This window comes from Astatotilapia calliptera, chromosome 4 (genome assembly GCF_964374335.1).
Source record: "Astatotilapia calliptera chromosome 4, fAstCal68.1, whole genome shotgun sequence".
In the NCBI taxonomy this organism is placed as follows: Eukaryota; Metazoa; Chordata; class Actinopteri; order Cichliformes; family Cichlidae; genus Astatotilapia; species Astatotilapia calliptera.
In genome coordinates this window covers 14085651-14108748 of record NC_137425.1, presented here as the reverse complement: position 1 = coordinate 14108748, position 23098 = coordinate 14085651, and the positions used below count along the sequence as shown (strand labels likewise).

At 41.8% G+C, this 23098-nt stretch overlaps 2 protein-coding genes, 1 long non-coding RNA gene and 1 other non-coding gene across 6 annotated transcripts; 2 read left to right on the top strand and 2 right to left on the bottom strand.

Annotated features, from left to right (window-relative positions):
* Positions 1–126: 126 nt before the first annotated feature.
* On the bottom strand, positions 127–5403 carry hmox2b (heme oxygenase 2b). 2 transcript variants are annotated; one of them, XM_026164944.2, is made up of 7 exons: positions 5346–5403; positions 4608–4757; positions 3325–3440; positions 3097–3214; positions 2406–2897; positions 1962–2085; positions 127–1873 (listed from the first exon to the last, which is right to left on the bottom strand). In XM_026164944.2, the coding sequence occupies exons 3-7, from the start codon at positions 3390–3392 to the stop codon at positions 1746–1748; spliced, it is 930 nt and encodes a 309-aa protein (XP_026020729.1). In that variant the 5' UTR covers positions 3393–3440; positions 4608–4757; positions 5346–5403; the 3' UTR covers positions 127–1745. The 2 variants fall into 2 exon arrangements, with proteins under 2 accessions (XP_026020729.1, XP_026020728.1); XM_026164943.2 differs by having other exon boundaries at positions 5304–5385.
* Positions 5404–9884: 4481 nt separating this feature from the next.
* LOC145428546 (uncharacterized) lies at positions 9885–10777 on the bottom strand. Its single transcript, XR_013908839.1, has 2 exons — positions 10680–10777; positions 9885–10360 (listed from the first exon to the last, which is right to left on the bottom strand). It is a non-coding gene; the product is annotated as an uncharacterized LOC145428546 (long non-coding RNA).
* Positions 10778–15813: 5036 nt separating this feature from the next.
* tedc2 (tubulin epsilon and delta complex 2) lies at positions 15814–23098 on the top strand. 2 transcript variants are annotated; one of them, XM_026164941.2, is made up of 10 exons: positions 15814–15940; positions 16087–16225; positions 19428–19486; positions 19622–20216; positions 20317–20373; positions 20475–20553; positions 20724–20862; positions 21157–21252; positions 22132–22325; positions 22430–23098. In XM_026164941.2, the coding sequence occupies exons 2-10, from the start codon at positions 16122–16124 to the stop codon at positions 22577–22579; spliced, it is 1473 nt and encodes a 490-aa protein (XP_026020726.1). In that variant the 5' UTR covers positions 15814–15940; positions 16087–16121; the 3' UTR covers positions 22580–23098. The 2 variants fall into 2 exon arrangements, with proteins under 2 accessions (XP_026020726.1, XP_026020727.1); XM_026164942.2 differs by having other exon boundaries at positions 15913–16225; positions 20320–20373.
* trnat-agu (transfer RNA threonine (anticodon AGU)) lies at positions 16484–16557 on the top strand. Its single transcript has one exon. It is a non-coding gene; the product is annotated as a tRNA-Thr (tRNA).

The window sequence follows — 23098 nt, the reverse complement described above, 5'->3', positions numbered from 1 at the left end:
AATTCATCTGTTATTAGACCTTTAGGTGACAATGAATGTATACAACAAATCCATCTCATGTTTTACCCAAAATCGTATAATTACTGTAGCTGTATGATAGAAAAGGCAAACAAACAAAGGAGCAACTATAAGTCAAAAAGAATGTTTTATTTCTTCATGAAAACAAAACATGTCTTTTTTCATTACTGAAAGCATAACATACAGTTTTTCCCCACTCTCATACAAAGAGATTACTCTAGCCAGTTACTAGTAAAGCTCCAGTTAGATACAGATAAGGATTAAGAGCAGAGTCAATGAAAATGCAAGAAAATCAGAAATACATATGACTCAGGCAATCACTCCACGTTTAATCTATGATAATAGGTCCAAAACTACTGAATCATTTTGACACTAGCATTATAAAATGGTATTACGTGGAAACTACAGGAGCGTATCAGCCTATCCCTGTATTTGTCCTCCATATATGATGCATAAAGCCATCTGTCATCAAAAAATACTGCACATCCACTTATGTGCAGTATTTTTTGTTTTTTTGGTTCTCTGTGCCTCAAGTGCTTTAAGTTAAAAAATACCGTTACTGTGTTAGGATAAAGATTATACTTCAACCACAAAATACATACAGTACACACTTCTCTGTGCTTAAAAAAACAAAATAAAACTCAATATAGGTGATCATCCCATTTCGTACATTCACAATGCATACTGATGCATCCAGAACGAATGGACACATAAATAAGTGCTGAGCTGCTGAAGGTATTCTCACACAAATTCATCTCATGAAAGAATGTGGATGAAGCGTCATTAGTACAAAAATACAATCTTCCTCTTAAAACAGCCGCACGCACCGCTGTCCTAATATAGGCTCCCGTTTGCCAGTAAAGCTGAATTATTACAGTGAATTATTCATATTGGATAGTTAAGCTCTGCAATCAAACCAACAGGCAGGTTTGTTTGGTTTTGTTGAACAAATACAAGGTGCACTGTCACATAATTCTGAAAACAGAGAAATTATACAATTGAACATGCACCAAGAGAGATTAAAATATCCTGTATATGTTATTAGTATGTGAAGACTGATTATTAATCAAGCTTTTAACTGCTATCGCCTGTCTCAAAAAACAAACCGTTTGGAAATATTTGAAGCTGAAGCTTAATGGATTAATGAAATTTGGGTTTTCCCATTAACTTTGCAACTGAATTACTGTGCAGAAATAAAGATAATTATATACGAGGAGTCAAAGTTTACACTTCCAAATAATCTTCTTACTAAAGGCTTCAGTAGAAATCCAAAGTGCACAGCGAACTTTACTAATCACACAATTAACTCACTCTATGTTCAATTTATTATTAAGGAATAAATACTAAACAGCCAGATACAGTTGTGGAACGAAATGTCACTTCAGTAAGAAAATAGGAGATCTACATGAGGTCTCGAGATACGACCAAATGCAACTGGAAGGACACAGATTGGAGGGATAATGCAGGAGGAGGTAGAGAATTTAAAAGATGAATAAATCTAGCGTGATGGATGGAATTATATTGGTCCTATAGATCATTTTGCTTGAATTTAACTGTTCCATATTTTTGTAAGCTTACATTATTATGCAATATGTAACAATAAATAAACTTGGACCACAAGCTATGACACGGTCCACATCTCGTGGAAAGATCTCAGTGTCCTTTACTGTCCTTCCTGTTACAGTCCTCTTTTCACACAGCAGCAGAGTGGCAGACGGAGCGACAGATCACATCAGATACCACGCAACCAGTCCAGCCAAGGCAGCAAACCAAGTAGCAAACAGGACCTGTCCTGTCGGGTGTCTGAGAGCAGCCATGGCCAGCTGACGGACGTATGCTGTTCCACCTGATGCCGCTGTGACACAAAGGAGGTCCGGACAAAAGCTTAGTTAGTGACAAGAAACGGTATCACTTACATATATTTACAAAGGCAGTACACTTACCCATTTTGGCATTGTAGTAGGGACATTTGCTGATGTCTCCACCCATTGCTCCATGAACGGGCATGCCAGCATCTAAAACATCCTCCTGGATGGTTTTGCCGATCTCTTCTAACTCCTCAAACACCTGCCAGAACGAACGTGAAGCATGTGAGGTTGAAATATAAAGTCTACAATTTGTTGTTGGATAACACAGATAGATGAAACATCTATGAGTAATTCAAATACTTGGAAAGAGCAAAACTCATACGGTTGATGGCTGGATCCCCGATTTATTACACTACTGAAACAGAAGAACCTTGCACGTCCACCACCAACGGTGCTTGAATGCGTTTGTGTATAAACAGGTGAACTGGAGACACACTTGTTCAACAACTGAGGTTTAAGACTTCTATCAGAAAACTCCACAAAGTGGAAAACAACCTCATCTTCTGCTTGGCCTCTCACCTCAATGTTGAACAGAAAAGCCTTCACAGCCTCGTCCACCAGTCTCTTCTTTGTTTCCATGTCCAGTTCCAGCTCATTCATCCGACTTCGATACAGCTGCTTGAATGCTTTGGCGCTATGGATGGCATCGAACTGGTAAAACTCTAAGCCCTCTCCTGTGGGCGGCAGCTTCAAGGCTCTCTGTGCCACCTTCTTCAGCACCTGCCCACCAGATAGGTCCCCCATGTAGCGAGTGTAGGCATGTGCAACCAGCAAAACTGGGTCCTCCTGCCCTACTTGATGGATGCGGTCCACATATTGTTGGGTGGCCTTTGAGCAGCTTGCGTGGCTCTTCCATTCTGGACCGTAAAAGTATTCGAGGTCACGGGCCAGAGCTTCGTGGCGATGCAGCTCAGCGGGAAAATAAAGAGGAGCAAAATGGGGGTGATCCTTGTTTCTTTCAATCTCCTCCTCCAGGGCCGTGTATGTGTAGTAAAGCGCCACCGCACCAAGCTGAGGGAAACAAACATGAAAAGTTGGTGTAAAAGCCACTTTTTCTGCCCTTCTTCAAACACAAGCGTAACATGAGCTGTCTGCTTTGTGTTCTTGTTTCCACCAGTTTTCTATAACACATTTATTTGCAGGCTTTGCTTTGTGAAGTAGTCTTCTATATAAAAAAAGGACATCGTCTACCTTTTTTCTTGACACTCACCTTGAAGAGCTCTTTGCGGATGCGACCCCTGAGGAAATCTTTCACAAACTGAGTGTTCTCAGCCTTTTCGTGAATCTGCTTGGTCCCTGCTGCCAGCATCTCAGACAGATCCTCTGGCCTGGAGAAAGAAAGGAAGTTTGGTTTGTTGTGTATGTGGCAAAACTGAAGCAGGATTATTCATTTCAAATCTTATTAACACAGATACTATGTTACTGGAAGCAGCTTTACCTGAGGGTCTTTTCTTTCTGCTCATACACAGGCCCTGCACCATTGGACACATTCCCTGTTGTCTCCATCTTCTCCAGTGACTTATTGATATGATGTTTCCTGACACCTACTTAACCCTAAAAATCAGAACAAAGCATTTAACAAGCAGTATAGTCACATTAAAAAGTATTATCACGCTCCATAATTTTTAATCTATATGCTGTCAAGGTAGAGTGCTGCCGTACAGCTGCATTGCTCACTGCAGCACTCGAGATCCAAACAAAATTAATAGCGTACAAGAGCTAAAAGGACATTCAGAAACACATCCACTACCAAGAAAAATGTTCTGTCTCACTATCCTGAATAAAAATGTCAAGCACTGTCTCTTAACAAAGCAACTTCAAATCAAACCTGGTAGTTTCTGTACCTTCCTCCTGACAGATGATTTTTTTCCTTTTGTCATCTATCTCACAATATTAAAGAAAAAACAAAATTAAAAAAGGAGGGAGAGCAAGTAATCTACTAATCAGAGGGTTGGTGGTTTGATCCCTGGCTGCTCCAGTATTAAAGCCAAGTATCGTCAGGGAAGATACTAACCCCAAGTTTCTCGTTTAAATATGCATGAATGTTAGACAGAAAGCACTTCAGTAGAAAAAGCATAGAAAAAAGTGCCTGTATGAACAGGTGATTGAGGCAAGTTGTATAAAGTGCTTTGAGTGCTCAGGTAGAATAGAAAAGCGCTGTACATCCATTTGCTATTTACCATCTTGGGAGCAGAACGACATTTTTTCCATATGGATCTTTACATGACAACTGACATAACCAAATTTAAGAACATTTCCCAGCCTGACCACCTCTGACTGCCCTGAAGCTAGAGAACTACTTACACTATGTCATTCTAATTTATAGGCCAAATATCTGCTACTGTGACTTCAGGAATAAATAATTTCAAAAGTTCAAGTCTATCATCACTGGAAGTTTTTCAAGGAAATTGGAGATCATCAGGCTGGATGCTCTGGGTCAGTTGACATAGAATGAGACCAATACATTACGCTATTAAAAACAGTTTACCTAGATTAGTGGTTAAGAGTCCACAAAACCTAACTTACCATAAAGTGTGTAATAATAATAATAATAAGTGTGTAATAATAATAATAAGTTTGTAATAATCATATCAGATCCATAATCATAAAGCTAAGTCTGTTTATGGTGTTTGACTTACTGTCAAATACTACCGACACCAAAACATAAATATCCCTTGGATATTTAGACGTACATTAAATAACAGCAGAATTAACTCTTACCCAAGATGACACAGAGGTTAATCAGCAAACGAGTGAAGCTAATAACCTCTTCACAGTGGCTGTCGTCCCTGAGTTAATGATGATGGAGGTCAAAGAAATAAAGCCTTTTTCCACTTAAATCCAGTGGCTTTAAGCCTCTGACCTGATTTACTGTAAGACAAAAAAAAAGAAAAGAAAGATAAGACAGGGTCAGAGTGAAAACTGATACAGTACAGACGGGCAAGTGCTGGCTTGGTTTACAGAGATAAGCAGCATCCAGGCAGGTGTGACCTAAATCAATGCAGCCAAACAAAAAGCAGCTCAAACAACACAGCACAGGCCTTCTGGCATTTACCGGGAGACTCCAAGCATAACTCGCACAATGAGCAAGCAAGTGCCATACGAGGAGAGCCTCGTAAGTGATTTAAATCAGCTGAATCCCTCCAATCACAGACCATGTTGTAAAACCACCTTTTATCATCACACGAAGGTTAAACCCGAGAGTTCGTCCTCTAGCTTCCCACAGTGGGAGCATCACTTTAACAACCACAGCTAACTTTACTGAACAACGCTAGCCAAGTTAGCTGTAAGCTAGCTAACATAACATCTCCAAAAAACACGCTTAAGATTTGAGAAATCAGCGGTTTGCCACACACCAGGGGCCCACGTCTCTGTTCGTAAAATGTAATAATGCTAAATTACAATGCCACAACAAACCTTCTCTGCACCGTGATAAGCTACCTACAGCTACAAAATTACCGTGCGGAGGTCCAGAGCGAAACTACGTTTAACTCCGCCCCTTCGATGATCACATGATACTCTACAGGATGCTCTAAGATTTGTAGTTCTCGCACAGGACTACAGAAAAAAAAAACTATCCAGAAAAAATTCCGTATCTTCATAGTATTAGGCTTTTCGTCACAGCGAAAGGGCTACTGAAAAAACTATTAAAATTGGCTATAATAAAAGATGTAGCTGAATAATGAAGAATTTCAACTAAATCATAGATTTCAAATAGCTAGTCCCGTCGAACTATCTGTTTATTACTCCAATAATTGAGAAATTCATGTAACTATGGAGAAAAGGGCAGTAGTATGTCACAATAGGGACAATAAGATAGGATAAACTTTATCCCAAACAAACACAGAATACAAGCTTAACAAAACAGACTATGACATGACCAAACAATAACTAACCTGGAATGAAAATAAATACTTTTAAAAAAGTGAACTGAAATAGAAATCCATCCATCCATTTGCTTTCTTCAACTTATCCACTTCAGGTGCATTGAGGGCTGGGGACTATCCAAGAGCCAGGGTACATTCAGGACAGGTTGTCAGTCTGATGTAGGTGGGAAAAAAGCATGAAATAATAATGTACAGCTAAGTAAAACATGTCAAAGAGAAGAATTTAAACTAGCTTACTGACTGTAGTAAAGCAGCATAGCAAAAACCAGAGGACATACAGTGGGTAAGTGTAAGAGTGTAAGGTGTTTTGAGAGCACAGTCTTGAAATAAACTGTTAGCATGAGGTGATGCCTTGCCAGACAGATGTGTAAACTGTAGAGAGCTATTGCGTGAGGTATGAAAGATTTACTGTCAGAGCTGAATCAGTCTGTTAGACAAGTGCTCTGCTGCTGTCCAGTAAATGATGCAGAAAGTGGTCAGGATAACAACAAATCCCAGAGCCAGCCTGATCATCCTGTAGGTGTCACCAGGATAGAAAATCTCCAAAACTTTCCTGCAAATGTTGAAGATATAGATTCATCAGAAGGCAATCTCCAGCACCTGGCAAAATCAATGTTCATACTATTCCTCAAGGAAATTTTTCATGGTAATGAATACCAAACATGCTGGTTTGCATGTCATTTAACATTAGGGATAATCTTTTCTACTGCTAGATATAGTATGAGACACATCATGAGTCCTAAATTACAGAAATTGGAACCTAGAGAGAAAACCAAGACCAAATCAAAAGGCTACAAGAGAATAACCACAAGATGGCCTCCATACCAAATAAATGCAATGGTTTGTCAACAATTACTGCTGTTACTGTTCCTTTGGGAATGAATAAAAGATAAAGTAGTCCAAGTTTTAATGGATGCTCATTTTAATACATTTTAAATTGCAACACCAGTTGCAAATCAGGACGTGATTTTAGTAAAACCATCTGTAGCTCTCTATCAGGCCATAATGAAGTAATTGCAAGTTACATAACCTGATAAAACCATCACTGGGTTTGACAGCAATTATCCTTGTAATGGCATTGTTTATGGCAGTGTTTTTAAATCATCTCATCAGCTGGCGTTCAGTGATGTGCCCATTTTACCCAAGCTGTTCTCTAGTTTCACAGGACTTGCTGCACAATATCCACTAATCTGACGTGGGAACAATTCAATGTTCTTCCTTATTGGCGCTTCAGGTGATGCACCTATGAATTCAAGGCTTTTGAATAAAACACTGGCCTCATACACTGGTAAAATCATAATGGTTTTCTGTGAGGGTACAACAGCTTGTCCCAAACACATTTGTTCCATAGATGAAGTTTAACATGAGGGCCTCACCCTCTTCCCCCTCTTCAATCTGTGACTGACTGGATCATGACAGTCAGTAACAGATCCAAGTGTGATAATTACGTTTTGGGTATTTCTGTGCATAGATGTTTCGTGTATACTCATCATGCATATGTAAATTCAAATTCAAATTTTATTTGTCACGTACACAGTCATACACAGTACGATATGTAGTGAAATGCTTGGACAACTGCTCGTGACCTAAAGAAAACAAAAAAGGAAAAGGCTATGAATAAGATAGGAAATAAATATGAAAAATTAAAAAGGGTAAATTTAACTAGGAAGGAATAAAATATAAATTAAGGTTAAAAATGAAATAACTGTACAACACAAATTAGAATGAAGGGTAAATTTAACTGGGAAGAATAAGATAAAATATATAAATTAGAGTTGAAAATAAAATAACTGTACAACAAAATACACAATACACAATATAGAACTATATAAGAATGTATGAAGAAATCTAAATATAAATAAATATATACACAATAACAGCAGCTGTACAAGTATTAACCGGAAATGAAGAATATAGTGACCAGTGTTGTGCAAAACCAATGTCCAGAAAGTCCAGTGTGTGTGTAAGAACCATATGTGTGGGTCAGTACTGTGTGGTGGTGTGATTGAGAGACCGTATCGCCTGCGGGAAGAAGCTCCTCCTCAGTCTCTCTGTGTTGGTCTTCAGGGAGCGGAATCGCTTTCCTGACCTCAACAGAGAGAACAGTCTGTTGTTGGGATGGCTGAGGTCCTTCACGATCTTCCTGGCCTTGGTCCAGCACCGCCTGCTGTAGATTGAGTGCAGGTCAGGGAGCTCGGAGTGGATGGTGCGCTCAGCTGACCGCACAACCCTCTGTAGAGCTCGTCTGTCCTGCATGGTGCTGTTCCCGAACCAGGTTAAGATGTTTCCCGCCAGGATGCTCTCTATGGTGCACGAGTAAAAGTTCCTGAGCACCTTGGAGGGCAGTTGGAAGTCTCTCAAGCGTCTGAGGTGGTAGAGACGCTGTCGGGCCTTTTTCACCACGGTGTTGATGTGACAGGACCATGACAGGTCCTGCGTGATGTGAACTCCGAGGTATTTGAAGCTGTCCACTCTCTCCACTGGGCACTCGTTGATGACGGGGGTCTGGTAGTTCCTCTCCTGCTTAGTGCTGAAGTCCACTATCAGCTCCTTTGTCTTACTGACGTTTAGAAGGAGGTTGTTCCTCTGGCACCAGTTCTCCAGATTCCTAATCTCCTTCAGGTAGGCCGTCTCGTTGTTATCAGAGATCAGGCCCACCACGACGGTGTCGTCAGCAAACTTGATGATGGTGGTGGAGCTGGTAGTGGCCACACAGTCATATGTGTACAAAGAGTACAGCAGGGGGCTCAGAACACACCCCTGGGGGGCTCCAGTGCTGAGAGTGGTGGAGGCTGAGACATGTCTGCCCATCCTTACTGCCTGTGGTCTGCCAGTTAGGAAGTTGGAGATCCACTGACACATAGATGAGCTGAGTCCCAGATGCTCCAGCTTGGTGGTGAGTGTGGAGGGAATTATGGTGTTAAATGCAGAGCTGTAGTCTATGAAGAGCATTTTAACATAATTCCCCCTTCTAGTGTCCAAGTGAGTGAGTGATGTGTGGAGGAGATGAGAGATGGCATCGTCTGTGGAACGATTTGGACGGTAAGCGAACTGTAGTGGGTCCAGTGTGTCTGGTAGTGAAGAAATGATGAAGTCTCTGACCAGGCGTTCAAAGCACTTCATCACTACTGAGGTGAGGGCTACAGGGCGATAGTCGTTGAGAGAAGCAGGGTGGGGTTTCTTCGGGACAGGAACAATGATGGACTCCTTGAAGCATGTGGGGATCACCGACTGAGATAAAGAGATGTTGAATATCTCAGTGAACACAGGAGCTAGCTGGTATGCGCAGTCTCTTAGGATACGACCTGGGATGCCGTCTGGTCCTGCTGCTTTCCTGGTGTTCACTCTCTTGAAGGCTCTCCTTACTTCATGCTCGGAGATGACGAGCACGTTTCCGGTGCTGGCAGTATCTTCCTGTCTGCAGCCGTTAGCGCCAACACTAGCATTGTTGGAGACCTTAGCTGCAGCCTCGAAGCGAGCATAGAAAGTGTTCAGCTCGTCTGCCAGAGTCACGGCCGCGTTCGTCATACCGGTTGTTGGTGCTTTATAGTCCGTTATTGTCCTTAGTCCCCGCCACAGGCTCCTAGAGTCACTCTGTTGGAGTTGTGACTCTAGTTTCCTCCCGTAGCGCTGCTTCGCCTCTTTCACCGCCCTCCGCACGTTATATGACGCGGCTTTGTACGGGTCCATGTCCCCCGTCATGAGTCCCGTGTTGTAGGCAGCAGTGCGGGATCTCAGAGCGTCGCGGATGGTTTTATCCACCCACGACTTCTGGTTGGGAAACGTTGTGATAGTCTTTGTCTCCACGGTATCATCCGCTAGTTTCCCGATGAATCCCACAACCGCTTCCATAAACACGTTGACGTCATCGTCGGAGCTGTTTCTGAACATGCCCCAGTCTGCGTCATCGAGTGCGTCCTGTAACGCGGCCACCGATTGATCCGTCCAGCGCGCGACCTTCCTCTGAACCGGAACTTCCTGTTTCAGCCTTTGTTTGTATTTTGGCATGAGGTGTTACGGCTGTGACCGTAATTGTGTGTGGATTTGAGTGTCTAGGTGCTCCTCCGGGATTGACGATTTGGCGTTGGTAATGTGTTGTTTTGCGTGACGGTTATGTGTTTCCTACTTTACTTTGAAAGTCTGTGTCATCTTAGTGTGTTCAGTTTACGTTCTCCCTGTCTCGTCAGTTCTGATTTGCCCCAGCTGTGTTTCCCTCCTGTTGTCCATTCCCTGATTGTTCCCTCCATGTATTTAAGCCCTGTGTGTCAGTTGTCATGGTCGCGATCTTCCCCCCCGTTGTAAATAGTTTGGCGCCTTGTGGTGTGTTGTAAATAAATATCATATTTTGCTTTAAGGAAAATAGTGGGAGACACTTTCGTTTTGGGATGATTTGTGGAAGCCCGTATTAGTTTTCTTCTCGTGTGTTTTTGCTTTATTTTTGTTTTTCTACGTTGCACCCCGGTTGCCTAGGCCGGGGTGTAACATATGGGGGCTCGTCCGGGATTGCCTTCGCTGGGGGGTCCGGGGACCGCCCCAGCCTTTGTCGTCTGCTGGAGGGTCCGTGGGACCGCTCCAGCCTTCATTCGCCTTCGCTGAAGGGTCCGAGGGACCACTCCAGCCTTCATCCGCCTTCGCTGGATGGTCCGTGGGACCGCTCCAGCCTTCGTCGTCTGCTGGAGGGTCGGTGGGGCCGCTCCAGCCGTCATCAGCTTCGTCTGCCTTCGCTTCAGCCGTCCGTCTCCGCTGGAGGGTCCGAGGGACCGCTCCAGCCTTCATCTGCCTTCGCTGGAGGGTCTGTGGGACCACTCCAGCCTTCATCCGCCTTCGCTGGAGGGTCCGAGGGACCGCTCCAGCCTTCATCTGCCTTCGCTGGAGGGTCTGTGGGACCGCTCCAGCCTTCATCCACCTTCGCTGGAGGGTCCGAGGGACCGCTCCAGCCTTCGTCGTCTGCTGGAGGGTCAGTGGGGCCGCTCCAGCCTTCATCAGCTTCGTCTGCCTTCGCTGAGGGGAGGGTCCGTGGGACCGCCCCAGCCTTCGTCGTCTGCTGGAGGGTCCGTGGGACCGCTCCAGCCTTCATCCGCCTTCGCTGGAGTGTCCGAGGGACTGCTCCGGCCTTCATCAGCTTCGTTTGTCTTCGCTGGAGGATCCGAGGGCCCGCTCCGGTTTTCCGTTTCCACTGGAGGACCCGTCCAGTCGTCAGCGTCGCCTGCGGGACGGTGGCCGGTGCCGTATGGGCTGGACATGGAGCAGACATTTTTCGTTGGGGTTGTATGTTTTAAATGTTTGTTTTTTTGGGTGTTTCCTTGAATTAAACATTTTGGGGTTAATGTTAATTCTTGGGTAAGGGGGTGTTACGGCTGTGACCGTAATTGTGTGTGGATTTGAGTGTCTAGGTGCTCCTCCGGGATTGACGATTTGGCGTTGGTAATGTGTTGTTTTGCGTGACGGTTATGTGTTTCCTACTTTACTTTGAAAGTCTGTGTCATCTTAGTGTGTTCAGTTTACGTTCTCCCTGTCTCGTCAGTTCTGATTTGCCCCAGCTGTGTTTCCCTCCTGTTGTCCATTCCCTGATTGTTCCCTCCATGTATTTAAGCCCTGTGTGTCAGTTGTCATGGTCGCGATCTTCCCCCCCGTTGTAAATAGTTTGGCGCCTTGTGGTGTGTTGTAAATAAATATCATATTTTGCTTTAAGGAAAATAGTGGGAGACACTTTCGTTTTGGGATGATTTGTGGAAGCCCGTATTAGTTTTCTTCTCGTGTGTTTTTGCTTTATTTTTGTTTTTCTACGTTGCACCCCGGTTGCCTAGGCCGGGGTGTAAGATGGCGGCGTGATCAGATTTGCCAAACGGGGGGCGGGATTGTGCCTTGTAGCCGTCCTTGACCGTAGTGTAGCAGTGGTCCAGTGTACAAAGTGACTGTTAATGTTGCCTGGAAGATTGATCCATTAGTAAAGGGCTAAAAGCCCACTTGCATGTTGTACCTGTGAGGGCACGTACGTGTGTGTGTGCTTTTGTCCAAATGTGATTGTCAGAGCCTAATATTAGTCTGGCAAGCCGGCTGCATTGTCAGATGTGTGGCTGGCAGGGGGGCAGTTGAGTGCCTCTCCCCCTCATTCTGCTGCTGAGCCACAGGAGCCTGGTGGGGAGGATAACAAGATGATTCACTTCCCTGCAATGGGGCCACAAAGCTGTTGCCATTAGATGAAATTGCTTTGGGAAGTGCTTTTGAGCTACTGATACCGTTCAGAGCGGAGGGGGGGGGGATCAGTTTAAAAGAAGAAATGTTAGCTTTAAAGCTGATTTTTCCACACAAACCATAACATTTCTTTGCACTGACAGCTTGATAAGTCTCTCAGCCTGTTTCACGGCTACTTAGTTTTGTTTGCTACTCTGCTTTCCTGTGCATTCCCTTTGTGGTTGAGATATAGCACGCAGTCCATTTTACCCTACCACTATCTGACATGGTACCTGCTGGGATCTGATTTTTATTTATTTATTTTTTAAAAATATGTTTATTAAGATTTTTGATATAAACAAAACAAAACAGACAACACAACAGCAAGGGCAAAAAAAAAAAAGGCAAAAAATCACACTGCATCAACAAAGATCCTACTTCAACACTGGCAAGATACAAAAATGAAATGCTAGGGTGGTAGACTGAATTATCGATCAAAGAGGAATTTGTTTTAATGCATGATCTAAAAATGGCTGCCACACATTAAAAAACTTACTAAGTTTGTCCTAAAAATGGCAACAATACAGAAAAATGAAACATTACATCTGCATTGCTTCACATGTCAATGACATACGTGGGGGAAAAATAAGTAAAAATGGCCTTCTTTGATGAGGACGTACTTTGTCAGTTATCATTAGGTTTTCTTAGTTCCTTCCCTGCATTAACGAGGCAAACTGCCTGTTAATGAAGAGAAGTGTGAAGCCCCTTAATTTGGGATCAGTATAGAAAAAGAATAACACAACTGTTGGGATTTAAATGAGCATGACTTAATCGGAAAGTGAAATGTCATGCTGGGAACATCAAGCGCAGGCTTTTAAAAGCAAGAAAAACAATGTGGTGCGCACCAAGAAGACATGTCAATCAAATCAAAAGAAAAAGCCCATTCCTTTCACTCATTAGGACCTCTATTAAAAAGTTTAACTTACAAACTAATGAGCGTCTTTTTAAAGTTCAATTAAATTCACTGAGTTTCCTCAGTCAGTAAAGTGGCAACAATAACTGTCAAACAAGGGGAATAAATGAATTTAAAGTAGTGTCTATTCCTGGAAGTTTCTCTTCATTTTTCTATTGCTGGGGATATTGTATTGGTGCAGCTGCTCACCAGCCCCTTCACTAGGTACGTCTTCCTAGTACCAGGTTAGACCTTCTTTTAGCCTTAAGAACCTTAATTAAACCTTAATTCTTTAAGTCATAGATTCATCATGGTGCTGGAAACATTCCTCAGAGACTTTTGTTTATGTTGACATGATAGCATCAGATTGCTGCAGATTGATTGGCTGCCCATCTGTGATGTGAATAGAGCCGCATCCCAGAGGTGCCCTATTGGACTAAGATTTGGTGACCGTGGGTAGCTTTTTAAGACAAAGACCTCCCTGTCATGGTCAACAAACCAGCTTGAGATGATTCGAGCTTTATTACTTGGTGCATTATCCTGCTGGGAGCAACCATCAGAGGATGGCGGCCATAAATGGATGCCACAGAAGGTTCAGTTGGTACTAAAGGGCTCAGACTTCCTGAAATCAAAACCACTGAAGGAGCTGAAATTGAAATGGCCACAAAAGTATTTAGGCATCATTATAGGTCAGAATTTATCATTTAAAGGTCACATCTTTAAATGTTTGTCACTCCACTTGAGGAAACACTTCGTATATGCAACGTTTTTGTTCCTTTATTGGATTATGAATTTATGTGGCCAGTACCTAAAGAGGTTGGATACCATCTACCATTGTGCTGTATGTTTTACTGCAGGCCATGAAAATCTGGCACATCAAAGTTCTCTGTATACTGGTGCTAAATAGGTATCTCTGTATGTCTGGAGACTTCCTCATTAGTTGGTTTTTGTATATAACTTTTTGCTTGGGCTAATGCCTTGTTATTTGTGAATATTTATGTGTGCAAAAAATACAAGTAGTACAGTATATGTTCTCACAATATTTTAAATGTTTGCCCCAAGAGTCAGAGCAGGAAAACGTTTGGAATAATCTTCACTTGGACCTGAAATTTCCAGAACTGGTTACAGTGGGGGAGTTTAAGTCCATTTAAAAGGAGTGAGAAAGTAGCTCTTTTGGTCAGTGTGACTGTTTTTGATGTTGCTCTTGATGTGTTATTGCATATGACTTACATATTTGTGTCCACTTGTACTGAATGTCAGTTTCATTTCCTTCTTACTTATTATATTATTTTGTGTTATGTTCTCATTTCTAATCGCACTCTTGGCCATGACTCTCTTGAAAGAGATTTTTAATGAGACTTTCAATGAGTCCCACAGCATTAAACCACCACCACAAGCATCCACTGATACAATATTTCTACCTAATAAAGTGGCAAAAGATTGTGTATTATAGACTAACAAAAATTAAACAAGTAATGACATTCATGCCCTTACAACAGAACGCGCAATACTGCAAACCTGGTAAATATAAATGAAATCCACCAAAGCTTGATAAACGTTTTATGAGAGGAATTATTGGCTCCAACAACATCTGATTGTGCTTAATGTCTCAGTTCTCATATGTGTATTTTTACTTCATAAGCAGCAAATTATCCAACAGTTACTCATAATCTGCCTCTGTTTACACCTGCTTTCCAGACATTTCTCATGAGGCTCACTCAGACTGACAGCTGTAAGTGTAAGCAGGTTACTTGGGAATGTTACTGGAACGTTTAATGGTTGTGGTTATCAGAAATAATCAGCAGTGTTCTTCATTTTTGAAACTTTCATATATTATGACATGTTTATGAGTCAACTGTATGAGTACCAAATGAGAAATTAAGACTGGGTGAGTACTGTTGAATAGAAACGTGGTAATAAAGAATTCAATAATCTAATCCGGTCGTTCAGTCTGACGTCACTAGCCGTGTCTGGACCTAAACTCCGCTGCAGGTCCAAACATCACTATGGCATTACTGAGAGTTGAAAAACTGTCTAAAGTCTTTCATCTTTAATAAAATGATCAGCGTTCTGCTTTACCAGGTGTAACAATTGAGTTTAACATCCAGGCATCCATGAAAACGGAATTTATGACATTTAACGGAGTTAGAAGTTAGCAGGGAGTTAGCTCGCTAGCTTCTATCTAAATACAATATAGCATGTCCTGACTGCGGGGTTTTGGAAACAAATTAAAACGTACAGCTCTGCTATCACTTCCAGCATAAACGAAGACAGAAAACTAAACAGCGGTGATGTTTGTAGGGTTACTGAAGTTGGGCTAGCTGGTATATAATGATGTGCTACGTGACCGCTAGCGACACAGCTATGTTAGCATAATAAACAAGCTAAAATTTTTCCACTCAAACGTGAGTGTTCTCGGTGGTCAGGAACAAATGTAATCGCATGGCAGGATGCTGTAAAAGGACCAAACTTCAGCCAGGAGAACAACTCAGATAATCCATCCACAATACAAGGTTAGTCATTCATATACTGCTGCATGGGCTGGGCTGTAGTTACATCCTAAGGTTTTAAAAACTGAGCTTAAATAAATGATTAGTGGTAATAAAAGCCGAGGGAGGTCAACAGTGATCACTGACTGTTTTAGGAGCTTTTTGAGATTAAATAGAAGAAAATACAAAACATTAAACATGTTAACAACACAAAAGCCATATTAAACAGACTACTTTAGGCCCGGAAGTAGGAGTCGTCACGTCATCACTTAACAACCGGATAGGCAGTATAGATGACAACAGCGTCCCTGGTAACCATCACACTTCTCGCGAGAAGTAGCGAGTCCGTTGTTTCTACGAATGCTCAAAGTTTCTTTTTCTGCCTGACAGGTTTATATATATATATATATATATAAACTTTAGCTATTCACCTAAAGTCACTTAGGTTTCATCGCATTGATTACCTACTGAATATTTACTAATCGGTGACCTTCTTTAGTCAGAGGGGGAGAAATGTGACTTCCGCATCCGTCGGGTTCGAGCGTTTCGCGGGTCTGTACAAAAAAAGCTTTCATTATAAAGAGGATCTAACAACGACGTATTCTGCACTTTTTGACCAAGTCGTACTGTTTCTAATAAGTCATTAATCAGTGTTAAACAAGTACGTGAACGTTTTGTTTTTCGTGTTGTCGTGGCAGAGAAGGTCACCACCGCTATACACCCAGACACGATCATGTCGCTGCTGTGCGCAGTCGAGGAAGCTGTCAGGTCATGCAAAGTGGAACAAGCTAAGGTTAATCACCGCATTCAACTATACAGAGAATTATTAAAGAGCCTGTAAGTACACGCTTGACTTTTTCCCCCCAAGCTGTTTTCTTCTTATAACAAATTTAAAAACAAATCCAGTTTCTGCGATGTCTGAAGTTTGTATCCTGGATTTTTGACTCTCTATAAACATTTATGAAAAATCCTCTTAAGTTACATAGGTCCAAAGTATTGTGATGTTTGTGTGCCACTTGTAGTAATCTGTAGGGGAATCCTTCGGTAGTTGAGTGACTCTTTACGTAGGCTATATACAGATCTGGTTAACCATCCGGCGCTGTGGCTTAGTTGGTTAAAGCGCCTGTCTAGTAAACAGGAGATCCTGGGTTCGAATCCCAGCAGTGCCTTTTGCTACACGAGACGGCTGTGTGTGTGTATTAGCTACTCTACATTATCTCAAAATGTGTGTTGGTTGATTTTTCTTTAGTTTTGTTGGACTATTCAAGAACACTAAATGAGTTCATGACTTATTTACTGTTGTAAATGAGCTTATATGACACCTGCCCCTGATACAACAACGCATATCAAATCAACTACATAGTTAAACTCATTTCATTCAGAATAACGACAAAATAAATATTAAGTAATGAGATAAGAAATAAGAAACAATAAACAATTTATGTCAATTCCATCTACAAATGAGCTGTAAGCATCTGAAGCATCTCTGCACTAAACCTTTATGACAATACAGGATAACTATGCTATTTCTGTACAATGGTTTCAGTGAGTGTCACATCTTAATTTATATATGTTTAAAAATATACCCATAACTGCTACACAACATTTTATACTGGTCCTAATCTTTTGTTTTTAAAAATATCATTTAATCTTAATCGGTGTATGTCATCTTTCATTTTAAACAGCATCTGGATATCAAGCGGTAATTGTTGATTGTTTGCTTTGAATTATATCATAATGTACTGACTAAATAATGGCTTTGTTGACTCGCAATATGGTTTGTTATCATTTGTATGCCTTTTTTGTGTAATGAATATTAATATTCCCATATGGAAAAGATATATATATAAATCTTATAAAGTTTGTGTCTGTCTTGTGTGAAACTTGTTTGAAAAGCATACAAGAGTGAAAACAAATATAAGATCCCTTGAAAAATAATATAAATGGAACTTGTATGTTTTGGATACTTTATGAAAGTAATGAGAAAGTGGCCACTTTCATGAGTAAATCATATAAGCCTTATATGATTCACTATATGAAGCAAGCTAAAGCTGATGCAAGTCTTTTATAAGTTTTTCCTATTTCTTTTCCATATGGGTTTCCCTACACCTAAAGCCAGTAAGACATATGGAAAATAAGTGATTCATATAAAGTCATATTTGACATACAGGGAGTGCAGAATTATTAGGCAAATGAGTATTTTGTCCACATCATCCTCTTCACGCATGTTGTCTTACTCCAAGCTGTATAGGCTCGAAAGCCTACTACCAATTAAGCATATTAGGTGATGTGCAACTCTGTAATGAGAAGGGGTGTGGTCTAATGACATCAACACCCTATATCAGGTGTGCATAATTATTAGGCAACGTCCTTTCCTTTGGCAAAATGGGTCAAAAGAAGGACTTGACAGGCTCAGAAAAGTCAAAAATAGTGAGATATCTTGCAGAGGGATGCAGCAGTCTCAAAATTGCAAAGCTTCTGAAGCGTGATCATCGAACAATCAAGCGTTTCATTCAAAATAGTCAACAGGGTCGCAAGAAGCGTGTGGAAAAACCAAGGCGCAAAATAACTGCCCATGAACTGAGAAAAGTCAAGCGTGCAGCTGCCAAGATGCCACTTGCCACCAGTTTGGCCATATTTCAGAGCTGCAACATCACTGGAGTGCCCAAAAGCACAAGGTGTGCAATACTCAGAGACATGGCCAAGGTAAGAAAGGCTGAAAGACGACCACCACTGAACAAGACACACAAGCTGAAACGTCAAGACTGGGCCAAGAAATATCTCACGACTGATTTTTCTAAGGTTTTGTGGACTGATGACATGAGAGTGAGTCTTGATGGGCCCGTGGCTGGATTGGTAAAGGGCAGAGAGCTCCAGTCCGACTCAGACGCCAGCAAGGTGGAGGTGGAGTACTGGTTTGGGCTGGTATCATCAAAGATGAGCTTGTGGGGCCTTTTCGGGTTGAGGATGGAGTCAAGCTCAACTCCCAGTCCTACTGCCAGTTTCTGGAAGACACCTTCTTCAAGCAGTGGTACAGGAAGAAGTCTGCATCCTTCAAGAAAAACATGATTTTCATGCAGGACAATGCTCCATCACACGCGTCCAAGTACTCCACAGCGTGGCTGGCAAGAAAGGGTATAAAAGAAGAAAAACTAATGACATGGCCTCCTTGTTCACCTGATCTGAACCCCATTGAGAACCTGTGGTCCATCATCAAATGTGAGATTTACAAGGAGGGAAAACAGTACACCTCTCTGAACAGTGTCTGGGAGGCTGTGGTTGCTGCTGCACGCAATGTTGATGGTGAACAGATCAAAACACTGACAGAATCCATGGATGGCAGGCTTTTGAGTGTCCTTGCAAAGAAAGGTGGCTATATTGGTCGCTGATTTGTTTTTGTTTTGTTTTTGAATGTCAGAAACGTATATTTGTGAATGTGGAGATGTTATATTGGTTTCACTGGTAAAAATAAATAATTGAAATGGGTATATATTTGTTTTTTGTTAAGTTGCCTAATAATTATGCACAGTAATAGTCACCTGCACACACAGATATCCCCCTAAAATAGCTAAAACTAAAAACAAACTAAAAACTACTTCCAAAAACATTCAGCTTTGATATTAATGAGTTTTTTGGGTTCATTGAGAACATGGTTGTTGTTCAATAATAAAATTATTCCTCAAAAATACAACTTGCCTAATAATTCTGCACTCCCTGTAAAACCTCTTTAATTTTGTGCACTATTACACTAGATTCTGAGAGTTGCACATACCTAGATACACTAGGACTTCTATTTTTTTAACAGTGTGTTTCATCATTAAGCAGTTATGTCTGCCAGAGATCACCAATGCAATATACTGTATGAATGAAGCATCCATTCTGACTGCCAGCGGCCTTTCTGCAAATGAGATGACATTTAAAAATGGCAGTGGCTGATGCTCATCTGTTGTGTCACATCATTTTTGTCCTGGAATGTTTAAAGACTTTAAAACTTTTATTTTAATTTTAGTGTGTGTTCACATGAAGTATTTTCCCACAGAACACCCCAACCCGAGGTGAGCTTTGAGGAAACAGAATTGGCAGGTGCTGCTCCTACAGGTAGTTAAAAAATAGCTTTTATTTGTCTGTCAAGGTGCTGATAGTTAAAACAAAATAGCCTATTTGTTTATTTACATTTCTTTTCTCTTGCCAAGTAGTAACCACATATTTGCATGTTGCTATTTTCATAAACAGGTGTCTCCCCATGTGATAAGGAAGACATAGAACTGCTTGAGAAGGCTCTAGAGAAAGCCCTCCGTGTGCGCACCAGCTCAGAACCTTCTAAAAAAGAATCCAAAATACCCAAACCTGGAAAGGAAACGGGGACTTTAGGTGCTAGGCCTGTGGATATCACACATTCATCTGCAGCATCTAGAGGAAGCCAAAGAACGATAAGGTCATCCACTAAATCTGCCAGCCTTGACAGAAAAGGGTACGGACGGCCTGGATTATCAGTATGCTCCTCACTAGCCTCGGGACCTTTAGCTAGCGCCGACCCCGGACAGACCAAAAGAACAGATAATAGAAACACGATCCAAAACCATCCTGCCTCATCAGCTGGCGCTTTGCATCACCAGGCTTCTAGGAAACTGCAGCAGGCTGTCATGCCGTCTGTCTCTCCTGATCACATCACAAGCTTGCTCTCTAAAAACAAGACTATCAGAAGCAATATGTTGAGTGGTGATGACCTGAGGAAAGCTGCACCTGTCGCTGCAAATTCTTCAAATAACGTAGTGTCCTCTTCACAAACAAATGAGCCAGGAGCATGCAGTTTCCCTCAACAGAATGGGCATGTTTTTTAGAATTACACTATGAAAATAACCATGCTTTGTAAAAAAACAAAAACATGTTCTGTAATATTATAATCATTCTGTTTGACTTTGCTTCAGCAGGATATTTTCTGAGCAAACAACAAAATGGAAATCTTTAAAGAGCAAGCAGAGCAGGTGCCTACAATGCATTGTAATGCAAAAAAATATAAAAACAAAATTCCTCCTTGTACATTTTTCCTTTATTCACAAAGTTTCCTTCTGTACATTATCTTCAGACTGTGGGATAAAGCCGTTGCCCTACAGACGAACCCTGGGCCTGGAAAGAGTCACTTCATGGAGAGAATGAGAGCTACGGTAAAATGGATCAGCTGGGGTCAGCCATGATGTCATGTTAAACTGGAATTTATGCTCTAATTTAGAAAACCAGCCAAGTGTATTAATGAGAAATTCTAGCTAATATACATTAATTTCTCTAAACAACCCCTGTGTTTCATTGTACACCATTTTTCCTTTGCTTTGTTTAGTTTCCCAGGAATTGGCCATTTGGCAGCCCGTATGAGACCAGGGCTCTGCTGGACAGGTTGATTCACCAAGCTCAAGACTTGAAACAGCTCTGCGGGGAGCCTCTAACCAAACAGATGCCAGAGATAACATTAAGACTGGGTAATAGAGAAGCTTTTATGTGAATTCGGGAGAAATGAAAGGGACTGATTCCATAAGTCAGTGGGTGACAAAATAACAATGTGGGAGTTGGCAGGAAGTGACTGTGCGAGCTATTTCGACTGATACAAATCAAGACTTTCCTTTGCCAGGAACCATCAGGAAGTTGACGTTTTTCTATAACTGTAACAACTTTCATGCGCTAAGAGTGACTGTAAACACACTTTTAATGCAACTCCACTTGCTTCTCAGTAAGCTTCTATTATAACTCTCTTTTTTTAATGTGCTTTCTTACAGTTAGTACAGGCGACAAGTATGATTCCTGTATGTCGCTGGAAAGGCTGCAGCTCACAGCAGCTGAGCTCAAGAATTTTGCAGATCAAGTGAAACAAGGTAAGAATCCTGTTTGTACGCAGCATAATAAACATCATAAACCTTTCTGTAAAATAATTGTTTCTCCAGCATTAATTGCAGATCATTGATCTTTGTTTGTAGACAGGTGGTCATTAGCTGGAAGACACCTTATCAAAAATATTTATTCCTTTGCACTGACTTTCCTAAAGGAGATGCTGGTGGAGACATCATGACATGGTTTTTGGCTGTGTTTAACCAGTGTTACATACATTTTGCGATTTCTTTTCCATGTGGGTCATCGTCTATGGGCATCCCAGTTTGAGTCTGTACCTACAATATGCACAGCAGCATTTCCATTTCCTCCACTGATGCAGTTATAAAGAACCTGAATGACGAGAGATTTTCCATTCACACCTTCACAAAGATTTATTGATGTTTACTCGTTAAAGCACCAATGTAGCACAAGTAGCAACTAAATCCAGTGTGTCAGAGAAGTTTCCAGTAATGAATAGGTCCACACGTCTGGTGTCATCCAATCTAGCATCTCACGTTAGTATTTTTATTTCACCGCGTTGTAATATCCAGGGAGGGAATTATCTTTTATTGCTTTTTAACAGCATTTAGAAAATGATTATGGTGAGTGCAGCGTGCTAACGCGCTAATGGAGCCTCTCCATCTTGGCGTATGGAAAATGAAAGCAGAGCTGCCGTGAACCCTCAGCGCCAGCTCAGTCCTTTCCTTGGCCTCAACAGACCCCCCTCACCCCCTCGTCCCCATGACGATGGGGTTTTAAAGCTGTCTGTCCTGATGCCACTAAGCAAGGGCCTAGCTATTTAAAGCTGAGGCAACAGAGCAGAAAGAAAAAAGTTTTAGGGGTATGGTTGCTCGCGCTCTAAAAATAACCTTTTTTTCCGTCAGAGTGGAAAGCATGGGATCGATGGAGGCCAGAGGGAGGTTGTTTTTGCCCCACTGGGGCAAATGGTGTGCAGGGAGATGGGAGAACTTCACCCCTGCCCCTGACTATAACATATGCAACAGAGGCAGAGCTGCAAGAGCTTGAGCAGCTGCGGATGAGGGTGGCATTGCTGCAACAAGAGGTTGATCTTGAACAGGTAGGTGACGTGTTCTGAAAGCACCTCGTGAGTTTTACATACCTGCATGTTCTTTTTTAGTAGAAGCTAGGAACTGGCTGACAGTCTTTTCTGATGTCCCACAGGCTCTGTTGGACACCCTGTCCCCTCAGTTTTCGGCTGTCGTACCTGGGCCTGAACGTCTGAGCCCCAGTGTACTCAGAGACATGTACTCCCTGCTGGGTGAAGGAGGGGAACGTTTCCCAGCTATAGTCCTGGACTCTGAGCCTGCATGACTAATGAGCACATTAAATTGACTTATAGGTTTGTAAGTTTAGAAACAGGTATGAATACATTAAAGGCCTCGTGGTATGCTGCAATCTGGTGCAACACTGATGAAATCAAACCCCTCTGACATAGTCAAAACAAGGACATGGTTAAAAAAAAACAAAGGGGGGAACTGAATTGAGTGAACAGCCTCAGAGGGCAGCTGTGGTTCAGGAGGTTCTGCTGGAGGGGTTCGATGCTCTGTGTTACACCTCGTGATCCTAAAGATATCATGGAAATATTAATGGATGGATAAACAGGTGTACCTAATAAAATGGTAACTGAAACATCACGAATGATTATTTTGAAGAATCTGTTTTTAATAGTGGCATCGCTGTGTTATGTCAGTGTCTCATGTCATGTCACAACTGTATAAAACTGTGATCATTAATCCTGTCTCTTAAACGCAGCTTCTGAATAAATGCCTCAGGCACAATTTTAAGTATCACCATTGATCAGAGTAACGTAATAAAAGATACATAATATTA